The sequence below is a fragment of the Mixophyes fleayi genome, chromosome 5 (assembly GCF_038048845.1).
Source record: "Mixophyes fleayi isolate aMixFle1 chromosome 5, aMixFle1.hap1, whole genome shotgun sequence".
Taxonomy (NCBI): domain Eukaryota; kingdom Metazoa; phylum Chordata; class Amphibia; order Anura; family Limnodynastidae; genus Mixophyes; species Mixophyes fleayi.
In genome coordinates this window covers 77873016-77897312 of record NC_134406.1, presented here as the reverse complement: position 1 = coordinate 77897312, position 24297 = coordinate 77873016, and the positions used below count along the sequence as shown (strand labels likewise).

The following is a 24297-nucleotide window of genomic DNA, read 5'->3' as shown; positions in this document are numbered from 1 at the left end:
CATGCTGATCCAATCGGAGATCTCCAGCGTCGTCTTCAAGGTAAGTCTGGTTTTTTTTCATTCGTTATTTCAGGTTTTCACCTTTATTTTGTAGGGCTGGTCCATGTCAGCATACTTGTAATCGTTAACTCGTACCCAACCCATTTATGGTTAGTTAGGATAAAAATTAAAAAAACTAAAGAAATGTGTAAGAGTGTTTTTGGGGTTGTAGTGAGTTAAGGTTGGATCTAAGACTATGTGGCAAATATACTTAGTTATGCCTAGTTTAACATGATATTAATGATATTGTTGAATGGTACATATAACAGGAATGATGGAAATATGCAATGGTAGGGAGATGCTGAAAATGATTGATGGTGAATAGGTGAGGGAGAAATAAAGTGGTGATCATTATTGACTAGCAACAATAACTAAATATAAGTATGAAAATGTGAACATCAAAAGAAGTAATATGAAACATATATTCCAGTGTAATAGACTATAAACAGTGCTGGTAAAATATTGCAGTAAATTGTATAGGGAAACAGGATGTGTGTAATGTTAATATTAGAGAGAGAGGGATACTTGTCTTCATCTGATGCAGGCAAGGAGGCTTGTTTGGTTTGACATTTTCATTCTTGTAGATTTCAAATGGTCAGAAAACATTATATTTGCAATCTGTCCTCCTTTTTCAGACAATATTAAGTGACCTTTATCTTTGATGCCATTGTTAATGAGTGTTTGGGAAGTTTTGGCGGAAGGCATGCCATATAGGTTAGTTTGACAATTGGGATGTAAGTTTTTCCAATGTTCAGAACACGCAAGCAGTAGTAATATTGATCCACCTAGAAAAGTATAGCATAGTTATAGCTTTCTCTGCAAAGAATTACTGTGAAGCATGAATTCTCCTAATACCATTACAAAATCATTACCATCAGCCCCAGGGCAGATAATCTTGTGTATCTGGGTGGAGAAGGTTACAGTTAAATACATCTTTCTTGCTCTTCATACTCATTTAATAATTCTGTATAGCAGATGTTACAAAGGAATAAAATATATTTGTTCTCATGGACTTTTCCAACATTTAATTGACAAAACATTTAAATATGCTTTGCAGGGTAACACTTAGCATGCTAAGAATTGTGGCACTCCATTAATTTCAATTACCATTTCTCAGGAAATTGCTTTAAAACTATATACAAATTAACATTTGCTTTTAATTATACTTCCAGTGATAACAAATTGATTACAGTCATTTTTATTTAAATGACTTGTGGTTTTTCAGCGTATTTAATGTCTTACATAGTAATTCCATAGCTTTTATTTTTACATATTCTTTAAAGCTCAGATTTGTGGAAGTGTCCTTTCTAAATTTCTCATTGTCATTTTATATTTTAATTTTTAAATTGTATATCTAGTTATACATAGCCATTTGGAATGGTGATATGTGTGTACAGGAAGAGACGTGGTTGGTTGAGAGAGTCATTGAGCAGATACAGGGTTTTTTTTTGTTTTATGTGGTAGAGCCATAGGTGGGGGTGGGGGTGGGGTGTAGAAAAAAGAGGGGGTGCAGGGTGGAGGTTGGTGCTGTGCAGGGAGGGAGGGGGAGTAGGAACATATGTTACTGATCAAGTAATTCCAGGAACAGGGGAGTGGTTAAAGTGAAACCAAGGGGACCAGGTCCACTGGTACATAGATCTAATGTTTGAAAGGTATTCAGTATAAGAATGTGGGAGTAAATAAAGAATACAGTACCAATACAATAATAATTATTGTGCCATATTCTGATAACGACTAGGGCTATGATAGCCCAAAATTGGAAGGCTGCTCCCCCTCCTATCTACCTCATCTCTAAAATCCAACACAGCTTCTAGATGGAGATGATATATATGCCCTACTCAGGGCCATCTTAACAACATTATGGTCCCCCGGGCAAAGCAGTGCACCGGGGCCCCTACATGTATATATATATATATATATATGTGTGTATAGAGATACAGATATAGATATATAGAGATAGATAGATGTACTTGCTCAGTGACCCTGTTTTTTTGCAGGTTTTTTCTTTTGCAGGATTATTTATTCTAATTAAGAGCCCTGTCTAGGGGGCCCCCTTGCTCGTGGGGCCCCCAGGCACCTGCCCATCGTGCCCAATGGAAAAGATGGCCCTGGCCCTGCTCCACCTCTGCTTCGGCCCCCATCATGAAGTGGTTAAAGTGACATGTGTACATCACGGAGGGGTCAGGTGCAACTAGAAGAGCCTCTTCCTCCTCTCCCACTAACTCGCTCTTAGCCTTGCTTGACACCCCCCAGGATGACTAGTTGACCACCCTATGTTGCTTCTTTGAAGATTAAAGTTACTACATTGTGCATTGACATGTCTCTTTTTTTTTCTCTGCATTACATTGGTTTTTTTTCACTTCATGTAATATATATCTACATATATGCTGTGCTACTCACTGAGAAACCGTGTCTAACTCCCTTCTTATTTTCTGTACCCCATTTAGTTTGTAAAAACTTTTCAATAAAAATTATGGATGGCAATAATTATTGTTGTTAGACATAGTAACAGAGATTTGAAAATCATAATTATTGAAAGGAAACATTACCAAGTACACAAGTACCACAAGATTATGAATTTTTCTCACTCCATAGCTTGCAAGCTTCGGAAGCTCTAGTTGGCCTAGCTGTTATAATAATATACAGCATATCCATTGTGCAATTATTTATTTTGTTCATAAATGATGTCAGCAAGGTGGTCTAGAGATTTATTTTATGAGATATGGAGGCAGTAATGGCAAAAGGCATTTATCCTAAAGCCATAGACCAAAAATCCAGCAGTATGGCAGGAATAAGGGACTTGAAGCATGGGTTAAACTTTGAAATTCATCAAGACATCTTGACCCAGAGTGTTGCAATCCTTAGACAGTTCCAAAAATGTGGAGGGTGTTTCCTTGGGTGCCACAGCAGAAACTCCAGTATACATTTTATGGTGCCTTACAGGGTACAACTACCACCTATATAGCAATGTATACTCAATACTCATACCCATCTTGGTTCAGGGTAGACCATTTGGAGGTCTCTTTTCCAAAATTAGGGGAGCTATGGCAGGATCAACAAACATTTATAAATGTAGCATTTATAAATCTTGGAAATCTTGACACCTGTAGTAAACCTGAGGTCAGTATAAATAGTACCAGATTACTGGCAATGTTCCAGTGATTAATAAAATGTTTGTAGAAATGAATAAACTTCTCAATTGGCATTTATATTGAAGGGCAGGTTGCACGTATAAAATCTTTTATTCTGCAACCAAAACATCTATCCAGTTTTCAAAATAAAATATGCACCTTTATTATTTTAAGTGGGAGATTTTTGTGATGGAAGATATTTATTTTGTTATGTTTAAGTACTGTATTCTACACTGACAGCCCAAACATTATGCTAACACTGTAACATTTAGTAAGAGAGGAGCAAAGTCTTAGAATCTTAGAGGAATCCATAGGTTGATACATTGGAAAGGTCATTACGTGGGGCCACAGTTCTCCCTATATTGAACCACACTAAATAGCCATTGGGAATGAGCAGCATTTCAACTGGTTAATAATGTATGCTGTAGAGTATCAATGTAGTTTGAAGTTACCCAAATCTCCCACTGACTTCTGCAAGATAGTCAGAGAGATTATTGCTTTTTTCTCTCTCTATATAAGAATGAATCTTTATGTTCCCATTGTGCAGTCGTTATCAATGACAAATTCTAGGCACACATGTGGACTTGACCTGTTTTGGAAATGGATGTGAGTTGAAATACAATCAAATTCAAGGCAACTACATATGTTCATTCTCAAATGACATATATTTAATCAAATTTATTTGATTCCCAGACACAGAACATACAGGTGAAATGGGCCCAAAAATATCAATTTAACAGGAAAAATAAAAATATTTTTTTGGTCAGTTTCCAGAAAGTAGATTAATGGGAATAAAAATGAATGAAAACTTTTAACACACTTGAAATGGAACTAAATTTATTAGTGGGTCTTATGTGCATGCATCACAACATTTGAGTTTTGTCATTCAGCACAATGTCTGCAGTAGCACCTCTTCTGGGAGCATGGCAGAGTCACATTGGGGACATGCTACATTCCTGCTGATGTGCCCAGTGCTTCTGAAGTGCTAGGCAGCCCCGAACACCTTCCCCAAGAAACACATCTGCACAGATATCAACAGTCCCAGTAGTCAGGACAAATGTCCTCAATCATTGGAACAGTCCCACCTAAACCAGGTCAGTTGCGAGGTATGTAGTGTGTGTCATCACTCTAATACAGTACCTAAGACCTGGCATAAACTCCATGTCCCACTGTTCTCATTTGCATTTACCTCTACTAACAAAACTAACACCTCAACTAACAAAGCTGGCTTTCCCTATTATCTCTATTTTTTTAATCAAGCTGTATTTTCACGTTTTCCCTATTTTAGAACACTAAAATGGTCTATGGTTCAGTAAGGCTTGCAACATCTATAAAATCAATAAGCCTGTATAATTTACATTAAATGTTGTTATCTATTACCAAACTGAGCATAATAACAGAAGATAAAATAATATAATAAAATATGTATATTATTCACTTGAAACCTATAGTTTATATAGTCTTGTGGTCTCAGACACATCATGTATTTCTCTTTAGAAAATAATAGCTGCAGTTGCACAAGAAAGGTATTACTAGTAATCTGGGCTGGCTCCAGGTCTAACAGCATTGTATTGAAATAAATATATAAACAAACAAATTTCAGACATATCAAACACAAAATTAACATAATAGTAATTGCGATATAAACAATTTAAACATGATAATACATATTAAGTCTAGAATATCTTCTGTTAGCTGCCACTTGAAGGAAGATATACCTCATAGTGTGTACACAAGCACAGACACAAGGCACATCAGAGCTGTCAAACATAGGTGCAACCATGATTAAGAGCGCCATCAATAAGTCATTGATCTATATGTTTAACCCAAACACACCAAATCTGTTATGCAGTCAGTGTGAACTATCAATTGCAGAGCGGCAGTAATGATGTTTAAAGTCCAGAATCTCTTCTGCCAGCTGCTGCTTGAAGAGGGAAGTTCCTCATAGTGTGAGTACAAGCACAGACATCAAGGCACCCCAGTGTTGTCAAACACAGGTACAGCCGAGATTAGGAGCACCAGCAATGAGTCATCCATCCATATGTGTAACACAAACACACCAACTCCATTGTACAGTCAGTGTGAACTATCATTTGTATGGTAGCAAAGTCTTTATCCAACTTATTAAAAAAAATTGATACAGAGGCCCCAGACTAATTATATAATGAATTGGTGCGATTGAAGAAAAGGGAAATAAATTTACATCTTCATGGTTTAATGCTGCCTCAATACTTTAAGGAAAAGCTCATCCCAAGGGGATTTAGAATTTGCACCTTATCAATTTTAGGCCGACACAATAAGGACTTTTATGTTAAATGGCGCAATATCTTGAATACATTTTCTTTTGATTTGATGCTAGTAGCTTTTGGACAGGTTGGTAGTGATCTTACTGACATTAGGAAAGAAATTTCTGACATTGACACCAGAGACTTGAAAATTAAGGAATCTGATGTACCTGCTGATTATTTTAATAAATTGGATAATGGCTTACAATATCTTCTCCATGTTAAAAAGAATAAATATTGTATGATCAAGTGTATGGGGATGCTTGGCCCCACACTCTCGGGTAAACAGTCATATGCAATCAGAGCCTCTTAAGTGTGACAAAGCAGCTGGTCGGATGCTGATGCCTGTGTACCTGTGTATCCAACCCGGCTATCCATATTGACTACGCTGCTGTCTGTGCTTCTGTGTATCAGACCCGCCAATCCATACTGACTACTCTGCTGCCTGTGCTCCTGTGTATCTGAACCGGCCATCCTTTCTGACCAGCTGTCTGAGCACCAGTGTGTCAGACCCGGTGACTCTCCTGAGTGTGGTGTATATTCAGTGTATCCGACCTGGTGTTCCACTGTATGCGGCTTGGATTCTGCTGTGCTACTTCAGCTAACATATCCTGCCCTGCTCTGTTGTGCTACACTACCACTACAGGGTCTACTCTCCATAATCCCACTGGATCTCTCATCTACTGTCTATAACATATTACATCATTGTGCTAACCTAAGGGTCGCGACCTGCAAACCATCGGCAGAAAAATTCCTCCCGCCTTGCGGCAGTTCCTAGCAAAGGCCGGTGGGTTCGTTAGACTCGGCGCTTTGGGAAGGTCTGCATTAACACTGACTGATATGAATTTCCCATGAGACATGACACAGAGTGGTGAACAGGAATGGTCGAACAATTTGGATCAGAAAACTAACCATAGCGAGGTACACAGGGAGGAACTAGGAGAATGGTCAGAGGCAAGTCCAGACAGGAGATAACACCCTGGATACATTGCAAGAGCTGGGATTGATTTCCCTCCTGCTGATCCACTTGTTGTGCCAGGTGTAGCAGAAGTTCTAGGGCAGATGGTTCATCCTGTCCACTCATGGCCAGACTATTCTGTCACATTAATGATGCTGAACCACCACTGACTGGTATTGACACAACTAAACAGGAAGGCATGGAGTCTAAAGCACCCCTGGGACCCTCACAAGGAGGTATGGACTTGGCTGCATGAGGTGAGCAGGTCACGGTTCTCCAAGTTAGTCACCAGAGCAATGGAGTGGTGAACATGAATCCAAGTCAGAAGCCAAACGACAGCACAAAACACAGGGAGGATCTAGGAGAGTGGTCAAATGCAAACCAAATGTCAGGATCAGAACGGACAATGCAGTACCAAATGATGAGCAAAAGAGTAGTCAAGGAACAAGCCAGAACCAAACAGCAAACAACAGGAACAGGTAACTGGTAACAGGAACACTAGAGCTGGTGAACCAATACTCTGGAAACAGAACATAGTTAGGAAGAGCCTTAACTAGAAGGAAGTGGCCTCTAATTGGTAGCTGTCAGCAGTCAGGTACAGCTAGCAAAGAGATACTGCTTCACTGCGCATGTGCACACAGTGTGTAGCCCGAGATATGGAAGAGCATCCCATTGCTAGGCAATGCAATGGGATGCGGGTGGCAATGGGGTATAGGCGTCCGGCACCTAAGGGAAGTGCGGGGATGACGGCTGACAGTACCCCCCCTTTCTCAAAGAACTCATAGCTTGTTCTTTCAGGAATCGAGCCAAGAGGCCAGGAGATCTTCTCTGTTGACACAGATCTTTCCTCAGAGCCGTAACCCTACCAGTAAACCGACAATTGTGACTTGCCTCAGAGGGTATGTGTCTTCAGGATCCATTCCACCTCAAACTTTTCACCTAAGATCGCCTTACTAGGGAGGAGGAAAGATGTATTGAAAAATTCATTAAGAATGAGTGGCTTTAGAAGAGAAATATGGAAAGAGTTATGCACCAGGAGAGAGGGGGGTAAAAGTAATGGCATTCATAAAATAAGTAATGGGGAAGGTGTGAATTTCATGGACAGCACTTTGAGTTTGATTCCGAATAGAAAGCCAGACCTTATCACCTACACAGAGTACAGAAGTCTGTTGCAACTTAGTTTGCACTTGAGACCAAATTCTGAGTTGCAGGGACCAGGGAGTCAGGTAAGTCCAAAAATGTGGGAAATACAGGGTGTCTCCCAAAAATGGTAAAGAATGGCGAAGTGCCAATGGATTCATGCTGATAGTTATTGTGTGAGAATTCTGCACAAGAAAGAAACTCGCTCCAGGAAGATTGTAGTCCGGAACAGAAACACCGGAGATAGGACTCCAAATCCTGGTTGACCTGCTCAGTTTGGCTGCTCGTCTGTGGATGATATCCAGAGGAGAATTTCAGATTGATCCCTAAATATTTAAAAAAGTACCTTAAGAAACTAGAAACAAATTGTACCCCACAGTCGGAGATGATCTCACAGGGACAGCCATGGATGCGAAAGATTTGTTGAATAAATAAAGGCGCCAACTTTGAGGCAGACGGCACTCCCTTGAGAGGAACAAAGTGAGCAAATTTAGAAAATTGGCCAACTACTACCCAAATGCAAATGTGACCATGACTGTTAGGAAGATCTGTGATAAAATCCATAATAATGCTGGACCATAGAGGAGACTCTGGAATAGGAAGAGGGAGGAGAAGACTGTCAAGAGATTGTCTGGGAGTTTTATGTTGGGACAGACCTTGCAATCTTGAATGTATTTCCACACATCAGAGACCAAAGAGGGTCACCAGTAGAGACAAGTTAGAAACGCAACCAAGTTCTTAACACTAGCATGCCACACAAATTTAGAATTGTGCTCCCACCTCAACAATTTAGTGTGTAGATGAGTACCAACAAAGGAGAGCCCAATGGGAGGAGACCTGATCCAGGGCTGATTTAAAGCTAAAATCTTGACGGGGCTGAAGATGGGCTTGGATGCTGGACAGGAGTTAGAATCGGAGGGATCAAAAGATCAGGAGATGGCATCTGCCTTGAAATTCTTGGAACCTGGCCAAAAGGATAGGATTAACTGAAATCTACTGAAGAACAATGACCAGCGAGCTTGCCAAGGATTTAAACATTGAGCGGACTATAGATAGGTTAGGTTTTTATGGTCAGTAAATACAGTAACCAGAAAGCGAGCTTTCTGTAGCAAATAGCGCCATTCTTCTAGGACAACCTTAATCGCCAGGAGTTCCTTGTCTCCAATACCATAGTTGACTCATTGGAAGAAAATTTTGTTGAGCGGAGACCACAGAGCATGAGGGTACCAGAGGAACTTTTTTTGGAGAGGACGGCAACTACTCCCACAGAGGAGGCATCCACCTCCAAATAGAAATGCTTATGATGGTCAGGCTGTCTCAGAATCAGTGCCATATAGAAGACTTCTTTAAGTGACTTCAATCAGTAGAAATTTTCTGTAGAGTACCCAGTCTAATACTGGTGATAAAAATTCCTTGCAGTATCTGATAGCATGTCGAACTGCACAAATTTTATACTTTTTTTAAAATATATTTATAGTTGCATACATTGTGGTCCTGAGTCATTAAGGAGAGCAAAGCATAAAAAGGAGTAACTTTGCACCTGGGCAAAACCATGTTGCATTGGAGGGGAAGTTAAATTTAGAATGTAGGGACAGATTGATAGTTGGGATAGGACATGTCCAAGATCAACTTTAAATTTCAGTGTAAAAATAAAGCTATGAAGTATTTGTGTGCTAGATGAAAAAAACAGGCAGGATTTAACTTATAACTTAACTTAATAATGAACTAATTTGCAAACCTTGCATTGTAACATGGTTTGTCCTGGAGAACATTACTTCTGTGTTTTGCCTTACTGTCCTTAATGACTCAGGCCCTGTATGTTTATTTTGTTGATTTTGCAGAATTTTTTATTTTGGTTTTAATATTAAAATCATTTTACTTTGTAATCGGATCCTATCTAATTGTTCTGCCATAATCAAATTAGTATTTATATATATTTTTATAATCACTTCTTGCATTGCGATGCCCTAACTTGTTGTGCAATTGTAATTTCCTAGGGAATTTGCATTTAGGTCTAGCTGCGTCAAGTTTTGTTTATCAATTTTTATCCATTAATCAACTAAATATAGGCGTTGAGCAAAGCGGCAGAAGTTTTTTTACGCTCTATGATTACTTTTTTGTGTATCAAAGATTTATTTTAGATAGTGTTTTGCACTTACCTGTGATGTGTGTGTGTTCCGCAGATCGCTTTCTCTAGATATTATTCTCCTACCCACTTTTTGCTGATTACTCTTCCACACAATATTGATTTGATCAACTTGACACTTTTACAATAAAATTAATTGAAATCCACAATAATTGTTTTCAACAATAGTGTTTTGCGCTGCCACTGGCAAACACCCATAATATTGTTTAATATAAGGTGAGTATATTGTATCATTACGATACAATATTCAATATTAGTTTAACTAGCCATAGATTTTTTGACTTGAATAGATTTTTTTGCTCTTTGATTACTGTTGTACAAGTATAATTTATTTTAGACAGTGTTTTGCTTAACTGATGTTTTACTGCAGCACTATGCTTTTGAAGTACTATTTAATTATTACACTAGGATGTAAGCTCTCACAAGCAGGACCCTCTTGTCTTCCCATTATTACACCACTAGGCCTGTCTCCTCATCCCTTTTTATTGAGCCTAAAAGCTTACTTATAGTCTGTTAATATGTTGTTGATTGGTCATTGTATCATTTTGAATTGTGCAATTATGTATTACTTGTAGTTGTATGTGCATTGTGTAATACTTTCGAATTTGTACTCTGTTCTCCCCCTATGTAGGGAGCTCTGGACCATTTGTGGCACCTAACAAATAAAAGAGAATAATAATAATAATCATAATAATTACCTAAACCGCATTTTAGTAAGGCAAAAATGAATGGAGCTTATGTCTGCCTGAGTTCTCAAACCTGTAATGCAATTATTAAAAGCGAACATGCTCACAAGGTCATAGAATTCTAATCAAAAGTGTCTTTACGTGTAATAGCTTAAACATGATTTATCTTTTGAAATGCCCTTGGATTTGCTTATGTTGTGCAAGTTAGCAGGACTGTCAAGATTAAATTCAACATTTATTCTTACATTAAAACATTCCCTGGAAATGTAAAATAAACAGAAGATTTTTTTAAAAAAAATACAAGAAACTATTATGGTTGCAATAATCACATTTTAAAGGAAAATACATACTGTTTCTACATGGGTAGATATTGAAGGATAAATGCTCATGTGATGGGGGTATAACTTTGAGAGCAAAGTTGCTTCAGATCATATTGGATTTATAAACTTAATATGTAGGATTAACATGGCCTTGACTTCAAACTGCAATGCTTTCTTTGAAGCTATTAATAGTACTTGTGCGTGTTTAATATTAAGTGTTTATTGTAATTTACTTTTTATTATATTTTCTAGATTACAAAGTTTCTACAAAATGCAATTTGGGAATACTTTAATAGTTTTTAGTGCATGCTATTTATATCATGTTCAAAGATAATTATTTCTTACTGAATTATGTAACATTTATTTAGGAATGCCTTTTGTATCAAATTGAAAATTTAAAAATGATGTTCAGTACTGACTTTTGTGCTTTGTAAATAGGCATTTTTACCATATTATGTATTGTGCTACTATACAATGGTTATGCATACATGTATTACATTGTTTTTTATGTAAATACTTGTAATTTAAACTGTTGCATTATTACTGGTATTTGTTTTGGCTTTAAAAAGAAGAGCTGCCCTCTATAATGTCTTAGACATTGGCTTTTTAACCTATTAATATGTGATTTGGGAGTGCTGTTGTTTTGTTTAGACCTGAAAAATGTTAATATTGTTAGATAAACTAGCAAAGAAAAACAAAATAACTTTAAAAGTCATTATTTACATCCACAAAAAATACTCAGATTTCTATTATATTTTTTGTACAATAAACATTTATTGAAGATAAAGTCTTGAGCACCATTCATAGTATACCAAAGAAATTCTACCTTTTGTTGACATGCACAAATACATGCTTCATTTTCATGTTTTGTCTTACGTGCTTTAAAATTTTGAAAGCAATTATTTTTGGGGAGTTTATAAATTTGCATTGAAACTAAAAAATTTCAGAGTAGCTTATTCATTCCGCTATTTACAATTATTTAATCAATAACATCATTGACTGCAGAGGATAAAGGTTCGCCTGATTCCCCCATAGAAAAAATACCAGACAATTATGTTGAAATCATGTCACTAAACTGTCTTTAGTAAAACAAAGGCAAATATTTGCAACACTGATCCTTCACCTTAAACTTCCCTCTAGTACTATTATACATTTATTTGTGAATGTTACAAAATGCAATTTCAATTAGGCACATTTTATATTATCATTTTAGTTTTCCTTTAAGCATTTCAGTACTACAAAATGTCTAGTGTGAACTGAATGATCCTTCTTCTCCAGACATTATATGCTTTCAGACTAAAAACTAATGCTTTGAGGTATTGCAATAACAGAAAAGTGCAGATTAAAATTACTCAAGTTTTCTCCAACTGCACATCTTTAAAACAGATTTCATAAAAAAATATTTCATCCAAAAATATTTAGGTTTGAAATGTGACTGAAATGGCAGTTGTAGCAGAAATGTTCTCTTTTCCTGTGAGAATGTCTTGGCAATTATTTATGTAGGTTCTCCACAGATTCCGAACATGATAGGTCAAGTCATGGCAGTACTGATCACCGATATGCACAGTGATCTAACCACTTTAAGATGGCAACAAGCAGGCAGCCTCACACTGCTCTTGAGTTTCAAATTGATTTTTATTTCCACCACAGCCACCATACCAGAACTGATCACACTCATTTTGATCTGAGTTGTACCACCACTTCAGTATGTAATCCTGACAGTCTCCTTCCTCTTGCTTCAATGTGCAGATATCTAGAAACAAGAACATTCCACATGTAATGCTATTCCATATAGATAAACTGTTAAGATGGTTATTTGAAAGTACAGTTGTATATAGAAATACATGCAGATTTCTATTTATAGTTCTGTCATTGTACAAGCCTATTGTCATTCTGTGCTTGTTCCAATAAATTGTTGTGTATCATAATCAAGATTTCAAACAGCGGCCTAAATGTGGGTGGTAGTGACAAATATATAGATTTACAGCATTTTTTATCTTGTGCTTCATAATTGAAATTGTTAAAAGTTGCAGACAATGAGTGGAGCCAACCTCATTAACGACATTACCAAACTTCTGATCTCTAAGTGTCCATGGTCTTTCCTCCTCGGCTCCCCACTGGAAGGGATAGACAAATACTCTGATAAACACTTGCAAATCCTTAATACAGCCAGATGCTTGGTTGCAAATCAATGGGAATTTACAGTTCCCCCTCCAGACAACAACCTCTCAATAAACTGTGGTATTTGGCATCCATGGAAAAAAAATTCTGCATATTTAAATAACACGACCCACAAATTTTCCAATATTTGGTGTGAATGGTTTATCTATAATAGCCCCTCTATCCTCAGTGATCGTCCTAATGTAATTTTTTTTATAAATGTAACTTCCGGTCACCAAAGCCAACTATACTTTTAAATGTCTAGTGTATAAAAAGTATTTTTGCTGTTGCGTTACTTGTATGTAACCATCATTTGCTAGCAGCATTCATAGACGAATAAATCTTATTTTAACAAGACTGTAAAACTTAGTTCTTGTCAAAATAATGTATATCGGAGTAGTCTTGCCCACTCACGTACAAGTGTAACCAGTGGATCACAGAGATTTGTCCAAAAGACTACTGCTCCAGCTTTAGACACATATGGTTTCAGAAAGTGCTGAGATTTAGTTGACTTATAAAAAATGGATATAAAGTAAAGGTAACCCTCTGAATGTTTGGGACCATGTCTGTAGAGTTCTAGATGTTAGGAGTTCATAGGGATTGATACACTAAAAGAAATTGTACAATATTTGTGCGTGCATTTGGTTACCAAAATAGAATTGTGGATTAGAAATACTATTGTAACCCTAAAGATGAAAAATAAGTGGATATGCTAGATTTAACATGGTGTTAACACAAACCTGAACGCTTCAGATTGGCTCTGCTTGCATACAGAGGTCATAGTACTTCACTATGATCAAATAATGAAGTGTACTTAACTAGCAGCACCTGACTCATTTTACCTTCTTTAGTGATATGGAAGCAGTAAGGGTGTTCTTACTTTTTACACATAGCTTCCTCATGTTGGTTTATTATTTGTTGAAAAAGTAATGACAACGTAAAATCTGTTATGGATCTACGAGATTAGATTTAGATCAGGGAATCCTTGTCCTTACATATTTGCTTTATTGAATAACTTTTTTGGGCTGCATTACTATCAATCTTGTGCAAAATGGCCTAATTTAAATTGATTTTGGATAGGGCCTCTAGAAGGCAAGCACTGACAATAACTGTCTTTTTGCTTTGTATACATATATGGGCATTTATATTGCCATGCAGCTGGTACCTTATATAATATGAGATATACAGAGCATGGGCTTATTGCCATGCAGCTGGTACCATATATATGGGATATACCAAGTGCGGGCTTATTTTTACTCTAAGCTTTTTTATCTAGCAAAAAAGATTGTACTGATGATGTTGATCATGCAGAAATAGAGATATGTCTAATTTATTTAATAAATTTGAATCATTGTACCAAGCGGAAATGAGACATTGTTGGGATCAGATCATCCTACAAAAATATCTGGGAGATAACCTGATCGCCCAGGTCTCAGAATTTTTAAGACCTGTTCCTTTGAGTATGACAAAACATTTGGGGCAAAATTGGAATCAGACACTAGATAATTGTTCTTTTGGTCTTAGTCGACTACTAGTACAAGAAACACTCAAAAGTTATGAGCAACTTCCAGGTTTTAAAGAAAGAGATCAATTAGTGAATAAAAGACTAGAAGAGTACAAAAGATCATTGACTAATATTAAGAATAAGAAATTGAGTACACATGGGGCCAATTATGCTAAGGATGAAGTAAGAACATTTAATAGGAAACCTTTACCCTTCAAACCTGAGAATAAATTGCAGGTTAATTAAAAAGGTTATTAAAAAGGTTTTAAATAAATAATAAATCTGGAGCAGGGCCGCTCGGTATGGCACCAGTTTAGACTGCACCCCCCACCCATGGATGCATGCGGGGCCTTTGTTTGTTCCGCAAGTGTGAAACTCTGTTGGTATATTTAAAATTATAGTCATGAATTTCGAGTTTTTATATGTGTTCTTATAGATTATTTAAGTTTTGTTTGTTTTTTATAGTATTTTAATATGACAATAAAATATATTGTATCACAGTTGATTGATTGGTAACTTCCATGAGATCTCTAGATATTGGTTGAGCGATCAATTCTTTACATGTATTTTTACTAGCATAATTAATGGACTAATTGTAACTTGTAATGTGAGTAATTTGGCTGGAAATCACCATGAGATAGTGATTCCAGTATTTGTATTTAAAAATGTTTAAATGCAATAACAAGTCACATAATATTCAAGTTATTTAAAAGTTCTGTTTTTACACCAGATGCAGATATGACTTATTATGGAATTTTTAATATTATATAAAAGGTGCTAACAAATTAATAGTATAATACACAAGGTCAAAGTAAGTTGATTATTGTCGTATAATGGCTCAGCCAGAAGTCTGATCACTTTAAGAATCAGACACAAAGTCTGAACTCCTGCGGCTCCTCCCCTGAGAATCAGTTAATTACTAAGCAAGCCCCACAGGAAAGAGACAAGAGACAAAACCAAGAAAGAGAGGACTGCAATGTCCTCCTACCGCTGTCAACTTGACTGTAAAGGAGAAAACCAGAGAGTAAAGAGTGGTCACAAAGTGTCTCCCAATGATTGCAGAGAGAAGGTGTCACACCACCAGGATTCTGGGAGATTCCCGAGGGGTTTACCCAGTTTGATGCTACCCTCAGAGAGGTGCGGAGTCTAACGGAGAGGGAGGCTTTCATCAGGGACTCCCACAGGGAAGTGTGTGCTTAGCGGCTCCCTAACCACAGGTCATGGTCCTCTCAGAAAGTAACGGGCGTGTGGTTCAGTAGCAGCAGTTTCCACGGAGATCCTATAGAGCTGGGAAGCCCCTACATTCAGGAAGGTAGTGGAGTGAGGTCAAAAGTGCGAGCGTCTTCTAAAAGAACCAGCTTTACAGCCTTCAACATTATCTCAACCACAACGTTAAACGAAAATCCCAAGGAACTGATATTGCATCTATCAAAAATCCTTGAGCATCGACACTCTATCTTGTGGTACAATTGAGAGGCTATCATTTTGACATCTGATTGACCCCACTTGTCCATGATCTGTTGAAACACTTCTGGATGAAGAAACCATTCTCAGGCTTTAGGGCATGCCAGCTGAGGAATAACGGGCATCCTAGTTCTCCACTCCTGGTATGAACACCTTTGAGACTGTTCCTCACAATGTATTATCCTGGTGGTATCCTTCATTGCAAGGTAGCTCTTGTTGCCTCCCTGATGCTTCATGTAGTCCATCACTATGGTGTTGTCTGACTGAATCTTTGCTGGTTTTCCTAGTAAAAGAGGCTGTTCTAGTACATTTACGGCGAGCTTTGACTCTTACCCATTCCAAATGCCTTGAAATTTATATTAAAAAGCTACGGTAGCCCAGCCTTGAAAACTGGGAACTATTGTCATGATTGTCCAGTCATGAAAGGCAAAGTAACAGCCCTTGTTGTGGTTGTTGACCTTGATCCACCAGAAGAGTAACTGACACAGCCTTGAAGATAGTCTGAAAAACTCACTGTTCAAGTGATGGAATAACTTGTTTCATTTTGGTATTAAGTGGAACCATGCAAACTGCACCATCTCAAAGGTTGAGACCATCTTTTCTAAGACCCAAATGCGAATAGGACAGATGAGCTAATAGAGACCTAAAGAGTCCATGGAAAGAGAAAAATCTTCTCTTCCGGACAAATTACCTTTTGCAGCCTTGTGTCGAACAACAGTCCCAGAAAAAATTGCTCTGCAGGTATTAGGTTGTACTTTTAGTAATTGGGACTCCAAAGTCTGGACTGTCACTTGGACATGAGTCTGGAGCAAAGTCAAAGATTCCATCTTGATTAACAGGTCATTCAGTTAAGAAATGATAGTCATCTGCCTGGTCTGAATGAAGTGATGTCATAACTGCCATAATCTTTGTGAAAACAGGACTGTTGCCAGACCAAATGGTATAGCCTGAAACTGATAATGCCTTCTCAGATTCACAATTCACTGTCATTATTGATGCCCATTCAAGATAACAACATGCAAGTATGCATCCCTAATGTCAATTGAGACCATGAACTAGTCATCAACCATGTTGACACTGTCCACCCAAAGTTTGGTGTTCAGGTATTTCTTGTTCCACATGGTCCGAAAAGATCTATTTGATTTTTGGACCAAGAAGAGTTTTGAGTAGAATCTGAACCCAGTGTTCTTCTAGAACTGGAATGACCAACCCAAGGTGATTAAAGACTGAATGGCCTCCCTCAGAGCAAGTCTCTTTGTTTTGTCTAAACTATTTAACCTAGAAGAGAAGTCATAATACTGATTGCTTGTCTGATGGTTTGAAGGCTGGTTATTTAGCCAACCAGGTAATCTTTTGCCCAAAAGAGTAAGGACTCAAGAGTCCTCTTTGACTCTTCGTCTGCTTCCCAGTACCTTAAGCCAGAGACTACTGAGGCTGAAATCCTAGCCCCAATAAGTCCCACATCAAAAGCCTCATTGCATATATACCTCTGGATGTGGTCAAATAATGTGAACAATTCAGACCTTGGTTTAGCAGACTGCAGTCCTGAGAGTTGTTCTGATAACTTTTAGCTGCCTTGTTAACCCAATCCAAGGCTAAGAGAGGCTCCAGCAGCAATGTGTATGGACTTTAAATGGCTTCTTTAAGAGATGTTTAATTGGAAATAAGAATATTTGTTGTCCTTGACAAGCGCCCTATGGGGCATCTACCTTGGAAGCGGACTGACTTTCTAGGACACAAGGACAATTTTGCCTTACAATTTGAGAAAATCTAAAATTTAACAGGTGTTGCCCATCCAGGCTTAGCTCTGGAACTACTCCTTTTATCTGACATAAAATAAAAAGATGAGGAAGGTAAACAGCTGTAGTACACAATCAGAGGAAGTGAGTTAAACTACAAATACAAACCAAGACCCCACAAAACAGGGTAACAACACACAGAAAGCGACAAATTGTATATATATCCTGCAGCAAGAGAGAAGAGGAGAAGCAGCTGTGGGTCTCAGTGTCTGTCATTTTAAGTGGGCTTCCTCTTTGAGGAAAAAGCCTGCCAAGGATAAGGTTGATACTGATTGTGGATTAGTAAGTAATATGGCAACTGTTCTAGAGAACCGCCCCCTACATATTCAGTAGTGCCTACTAAGGACTGCTATGTCATTTATACCCTCACCTGACTTCCCAGCCCCAGAGGTTCTGCACTACTCCTTTGCAAACCCCAGTTGCTGGTACAGACTGGGACTTGAAACTCCTCTCTTCTCACAGGGAGAGAAGAATTACTTACCTTAACAACGCCTTTGGTGTGCGGTACTGTGCTTATGTTTTCTGCCCAATGGTGGCTGCAGCAGAACAGGATTCATGGTCACTACAAGCAGTCTGTCTGACAGCCAATGCAATAGCTAATGATACTGTAGTTAAATGATAAATAAATAAATGAATGATTAAATGATAAAAATTAGGTGCTGTGTCAGATCCTTAAAGTGTCCAAACTCCTGGTTGAGCCTACATAACCCTTGGTTCCAGAAATAATGTTGTTACTATAAATTTTTCAGCACACTAATGTTAAGAATTGGATATTTAATCAAATTGTAATTGATCTAACATGTATGTGGCTCCTTAACAAAAATCTGCTAAATATGCTCCATCTTTGTGCACCAGAATATAAACGTTAAATATTCCCAAATGTACACTGTAATTATATATAAAAAATAATAATTACAATTTGGCTGATACAGAAACATTAAAAAGAACCATATTAACCAACTTGCTGGGACAAAATAAATGGATTTCGTTGGATTGTGTCTGTTTGTCACTTTGTCATCTGGTACTGATGTAACTTTGGAAAAGCAGAACATCATTCAAAGGAACCTTCATTTATTCCACTCTATGTTCTTAGATCTTCTTCGATACTCTGTAGCTTTTAAAATGTAAATTGTTGCCTGCCCAATCCTTTACAACTGAAGCCTCTCCCTTACCTTTGGAAAGCATGGTAATGGGATCTATATAAACAAATGTTAATAACAACAACAATAATAATAATAATAATAATAATAATAATAATAATAATAATAATAATATTAATAATCTGGACCTGATTCAATAAGGAAAGTAAAGCAAAAAAAAAATAGTAACTTTGAACCTTGGCAAAACCATGTTATAATGCAAGGGGTGCAAATTAGTTTATTATTTTGCACATAAGTTAAATACTGGCTGTTTTTTCATGTAGCTTTATTTTTACATTGACATTTAAAGTTGATCTAGGACATGCCCTACCCCAATTATACATCTGTCCCCACATTTTAAATTTCCCTCCCCCTCAAATGCAACATGGGTTTGCCAAGGTGTAAAGTTACTCAATTGTTTTGCTCTACTTTCCTTAATGAATCAGGCCCTCTAAGTTCAAGCTGCTGGCATATGATCTTGTGTGACAAATCTGGCCCCGCATCTGTATATGAATCCAACAATGAACACAGATCATTTCTGCATACCTGTCAGTCACTGTCTAACTGTGCAATTAGAGAAGCACCTGCATGATAATATGACAACCTATATGTATTGTATACAGCACCGCCGCAGACGCTTCTTAGACAGCGCCGCGGCTGCTGTATAGGACAGCGCTGGCGAAACCGAGCTGCTGCGCATGCTCTCTCTCGTGGTGTTTTTGGTTTTTTTCGGTCCGCGGGGAGAAACCCCCCCCCGACAATCCTCCGTGCGCCCCTGTAGGTGCCTTTGTAAATGGTATTTGCAGACAACGGGCCTGAGTCATTAAGGAGATCAAAGCATAAAAAAAGGAATTACTTTGCATCTGGGCAAAACCATGTTGCTTTGAAGGGGGAGGTAAATTTAAAATGGGGAGGCAGATTTATACTTGGGGTAAGGCATGTCCTAGATCAATTTTAAATGTCAGTATACTAATAAAGCTATCAAGTATTTGTGTGCTACATGAAAAAACAGCCAGTATTTATCTTATGTGCAAAATAATTAACCCTTTGCACCCCTTGCATTGTAACATGGTTTACCCTGGAGAACATATACTCCTTTTTATTTTGCTTTGCTCTCCTCAATGACTCGGGCCCTATAAGTCTCTCTATATGAGGTTGTGCATGTTTCTGCATATCAACATGACATTATTAAGGACAAAGAAAATCTTGCTTAATGATGAGGGGATCCAGGGGGAAGGAAGAGTTCCTACGCACTGCATGGTCACACATGGACAATGCAAACTAAAGTACCAGCAGAATTTCCAGGTTTGAGTCATGCCCCACTAATGTATAAGGGTATGAATATATGACAGGACTCGATGAAATCACCATGCTGTGTGATAGATCATTTGCCATCTGTAGGCAAATCAGTTGTGCGCTGCAAAAACAAAACATGCTTTTGCCCCTTACATATGTTGGTTGGGTATATGTTTCAGTAGTATGGGTTTGGGGAAGAAAGCAGCGTCAAAGAAAAATTGCTTTTATGCAGACCTCAGGTCCCATGCTGGTAACTAGGCTTGGGAAAGTGTCTCCATAATCAATGTGCGGAGAGACTTTTTTCAAATATCTTCAAAATATCTCCATATAAGTTTACCTGCAGTCATTATTCATTTTTACATTGTCTTGTGGAAAAACATCATTCAAAACTATTGCCTTTGTTGCAACGATAAGGATTAAATGTTTCTAAAATGTATTAAACATATTTTTAAAAAGAGTCTATTGTTGTAAATCTCTGCTATGTGCCTGCCAAGATCTGCAGTAGTGAAGGAGTAAAGGATAAAGAGGAAAAATTATTAATTAATCTTTGTAAACTGTGTTGACACAGGTTGGCTTGATTCTCCAACAGGCACGCAGATGTGTTAATATATCTAAATTAATGTGCTTTATTACTACTGTAATACAATAGATTAATAACAATCATTTACTAATCATTTTAGTATAAAATGTGGGACATAAATGAAAACAATGTATTCCTCTTTAACCGAAAGCCTTCATTTATTGTAATGTAATGTAACATAAATGTAGGGTTAATTTTAACAGCCAGTTTCACAATCTTCGTTTCATTTAGTCATTTGCATTTCTGTAATTAGCATCTATGTCTGTGAAAAGTAAAACAAAGTAAAACAAACACCAAAACACACTTAGGGGTAAATTTATCAAGCTACGGGTTTGAAAAAAATGGAGATGTTGCCTATAGCAACCAATTCTACAAAATGACAACTGGAATCTGATTGGTTGCTATAGGCAACATCTCTACTTTTTCAAACCCGCAATTTAGTAAATATACCTCATTAGAATTTACATGTTAGTACATACTTCTCAACATACCTTTACTGAGGACTTGTGATCCCCCATTTGAACCTTGACCTGGTTGTGCAAGAAAAACTAGAGATCAGCAGCAAATTCCAAGCAAGGAGATCCTTTCTTTAGTAACATGCACAAATAACACATTTTTAGCACAGATTAAAATCATTTGTATCATACATTAAAATTGCAGCCACACTTAACATTTAAGGTGTAGCGAGGATTAGTACCTGTAAACTAGCTTCAAAAGAGAAGGAAACAGGCAAACAAATGGAAGCAGAATTAAACAATGCATGTGTGAGCTAAGAGGAATTAGCTTCAGTGCAAATCATGTTAAGCAGAGAAATCTGTGAAAAGGAATGCCTTAAAAATACCAATCAAAGCTCTCTGCCATTCCGAAACTAACGTCTGTCAAGGCTGGTTTCTCATATTTTCTCTTCTTCTTTCATGTTTATTTATAAAAGCTTAGTCAATCATTGGCATGCCTCTTGTAAAACTGTAAGCCCATAGGAGGCAATGTTCCTGCCAGGCAAAAATCTGGAATTTGACAGGTGCCATTGTCCAAATGAATGAACTACTGTGCAGAATGCAGGTAATTTGGTTTCAGTGTTGGGACTATTGCTGAATAGATGTAAGATGCGTCTTTTTAGCATAGCAATGAATCCACACAAGAAGGGCAATTTATGACCGTAAACAAACAAATTCACCCAGTTTTAGGGTGAAGAGCATGAATTTGTAGACCATGACTGACTCATTAAGGAGAACAAAGCAAAACAAAGGAGTAACTTTGCACCTTGGCAATACCTTGTTGCATTGGAGTGGGAGGCAAATTTAAAATGTGGGGACAGATTTATAGTTAATATTTGCAATAGGGCATGTCCTAGATGAACTTTAAATTTCAGTGTAAAATAAAGCCATCAAGTATTTGTGTGCTAGATGAAAAAGCAGTAAGGATTTCCTTACATGCAACATAATAACGAAATTTGCACCCACTTTTATGGTAACATGGTTATGTCCAGGATCAAATTTACTCCCTTTTCTCCTTAATGACTTAGGCCCATAGGGCATGAGTTATTAAGGGGTGCAAAGCAAAAAAAGGAGTGACTTTACATCTGGGCAAAACCATGTTGGATTGGAGGGGGAGGTAAATTTAAAAAGTGATTGCAGATTTACAGTTGGGATAGGGCATGTCCTAGATCAACTTCAAATTTCAGTGTAAAAATAAAGCTGTCAAGTATTTGTGTGTTACATGAAAAAACAGCCAGTATTGATCTTATGTGCAAAATAATAAACTAACTTGCACCGCTTGCATTGTATCATGGTTTGTCCCGGAGAACATTTACTCCTTTTTTTTTTGCCTTACTCTCCTTAATGCCTCAGGGCCATTATATTTTTATCCCAGCAAAAGGAGTTAATTTTTCCAACACCTCAGAGGGCCCGGAAAAGGGACTTTATCCTATACTTTTTAACGGGCACATTATGCACCTTTCAGTTGCACTTCTGTAGAAGAGCAATTTAGTTTAACTGTTTCCAACATGTACATTTTCTGGTGTCATTTAACTGTTTTCAACATGCACTTTTTCAGATGTATCTGTAAACCAGTCAAACTAGGAACACTTTTTTTTTTATTACAGTTACACGGATTGTTAAGTTGGCATGCATCTTGAAATGTTATAGGGCGGACAAGTAGATGCACTAAAAAGAAACATTGCAAACCTTCACTTTTTGACTCTTAGGGGGTATATTTACTAAGCTGTGGGTTTGAAAAAGTGGGGATGTTGCCTATAGCAACCAATTATATTCGAGCTTTCATTTATTTAGTACCTTCTACAAAATGATAGCTAGAATATGATTAGTTGCTATAGGCAACATCCCCACTTTTTCAAACCCTCAGCTTAGTAAATCTAGCCCTTAGTATTTTCTAAATCCCTAATGTATGGGGGAACTGTCTAGGGAAGCAAGAGAACATTTTCTATGTTTGTTGTGGGCTGCAACTTCTATATCAACAATCTTCAAATAAAGATTTTTTTTTTTAGAGAACTCTACATTCTATAAGTAATGATATAATAAAACAAGACAAAGATAATTTAACAATGTAGGTTTAAGTTTAATGGGGACTTATCAGCAGTCATTATCATCAGGGTGTAAATGATACTCATCCTAACAGACATATATGGGTGTTTTTTCAGGTCGGCATGAGCTGCATTTGCATGAACATTCCCTAACTGTACTTGGCCTGCACTACCATGCTCCTTACCTCCCTGTTCTGCTTCTCCAGCCCTAACGAAGTGCAAGTGCCAGATAAATACAAATCTAAACTGGCATATATGGGTCTGTTCTCTTTGTGGGCATACACAGTGCAAATTTGTGTTATATACACTACTCGAATTAGTGTAAGTTCAACTCTGGCCCATTGTAAGGATTTCTAGGTATGGTGTCACAAGGGAGCACCCAAACATAATAGCTCAATCTTTACCATGGTGTACATTGTGTTTATACAAGTGCTAGCATACCTAACCAGTTAAGAGTTGCCAGGGTTAGTCCCACAAACCTACTTACTATTTTAAATATAACCCATTACCCTGGTACCCACAGCACAGAGGTGCCAGGAGAAGTCACAGTGTTATTCACCAGATGGCTAGTTTTCCATAATCCAGGGGACCCGCACATTGTTTGGCGAGAGCAATTTCAATTTCCCTAGGGAAACTCATGCGTTCAGGCATGAAAGGGGACACCCATGCTGCCTAGTATAGCCTGGTGCTGGCTGCTGCTTTTGGCAGATGACCCCACTCTCTTTGTCTCCTGCATTACCAGCAACACATTAGGCCATAGTTTTACAGCCAAAATTTTAACCACGTTTGGGTCCCAAAACTGCAGCCTACTTTAAATCAAACCCTATAGGACCTGAGTCATTAAGGAAAGTAAGGCAAAAAAATGAGTAAATGACAAACCATGTTACAATGCAAGGTCTGAAAATTAATTTATTTTGTGCATAAGTTAAATACAGGCTGTTTCTTCATCTAGCACACAAATACCTAATAGCTTTATTATTACACTGAAATTTAAAACTGATCTAGGACATGCCCTATCCCAACTATAAATCTGTCCCCACATTTTAAATTTACCTCCCCGTCCAATGCAACATGGTTTTGCCAGGTGCAAAGTTACTCCTTTTTTATGCTT

The 24297-nt window shown here is 37.6% G+C and overlaps 1 protein-coding gene across 5 annotated transcripts in view; it reads right to left on the bottom strand.

The window, feature by feature from the left end:
• Positions 1–11475: 11475 nt before the first annotated feature.
• Positions 11476–24297, bottom strand: part of LOC142158464 (collagen alpha-4(VI) chain-like) — a 180080-nt gene continuing 167258 nt past the window's right edge. For 2 of the 5 annotated variants that reach the window (XM_075212427.1, XM_075212429.1), the window contains 2 exons: positions 21127–21177; positions 11476–12458 (listed from right to left, as the gene is read on the bottom strand). In XM_075212427.1, the coding sequence (XP_075068528.1) occupies positions 12286–12458; positions 21127–21177 (224 nt within the window). In that variant the 3' untranslated portion in view covers positions 11476–12285. The remainder of the gene's footprint in view (positions 12459–21126; positions 21178–24297) is intronic. The other 3 variants (XM_075212428.1, XM_075212430.1, XM_075212431.1) reach the window with 2 other exon arrangements.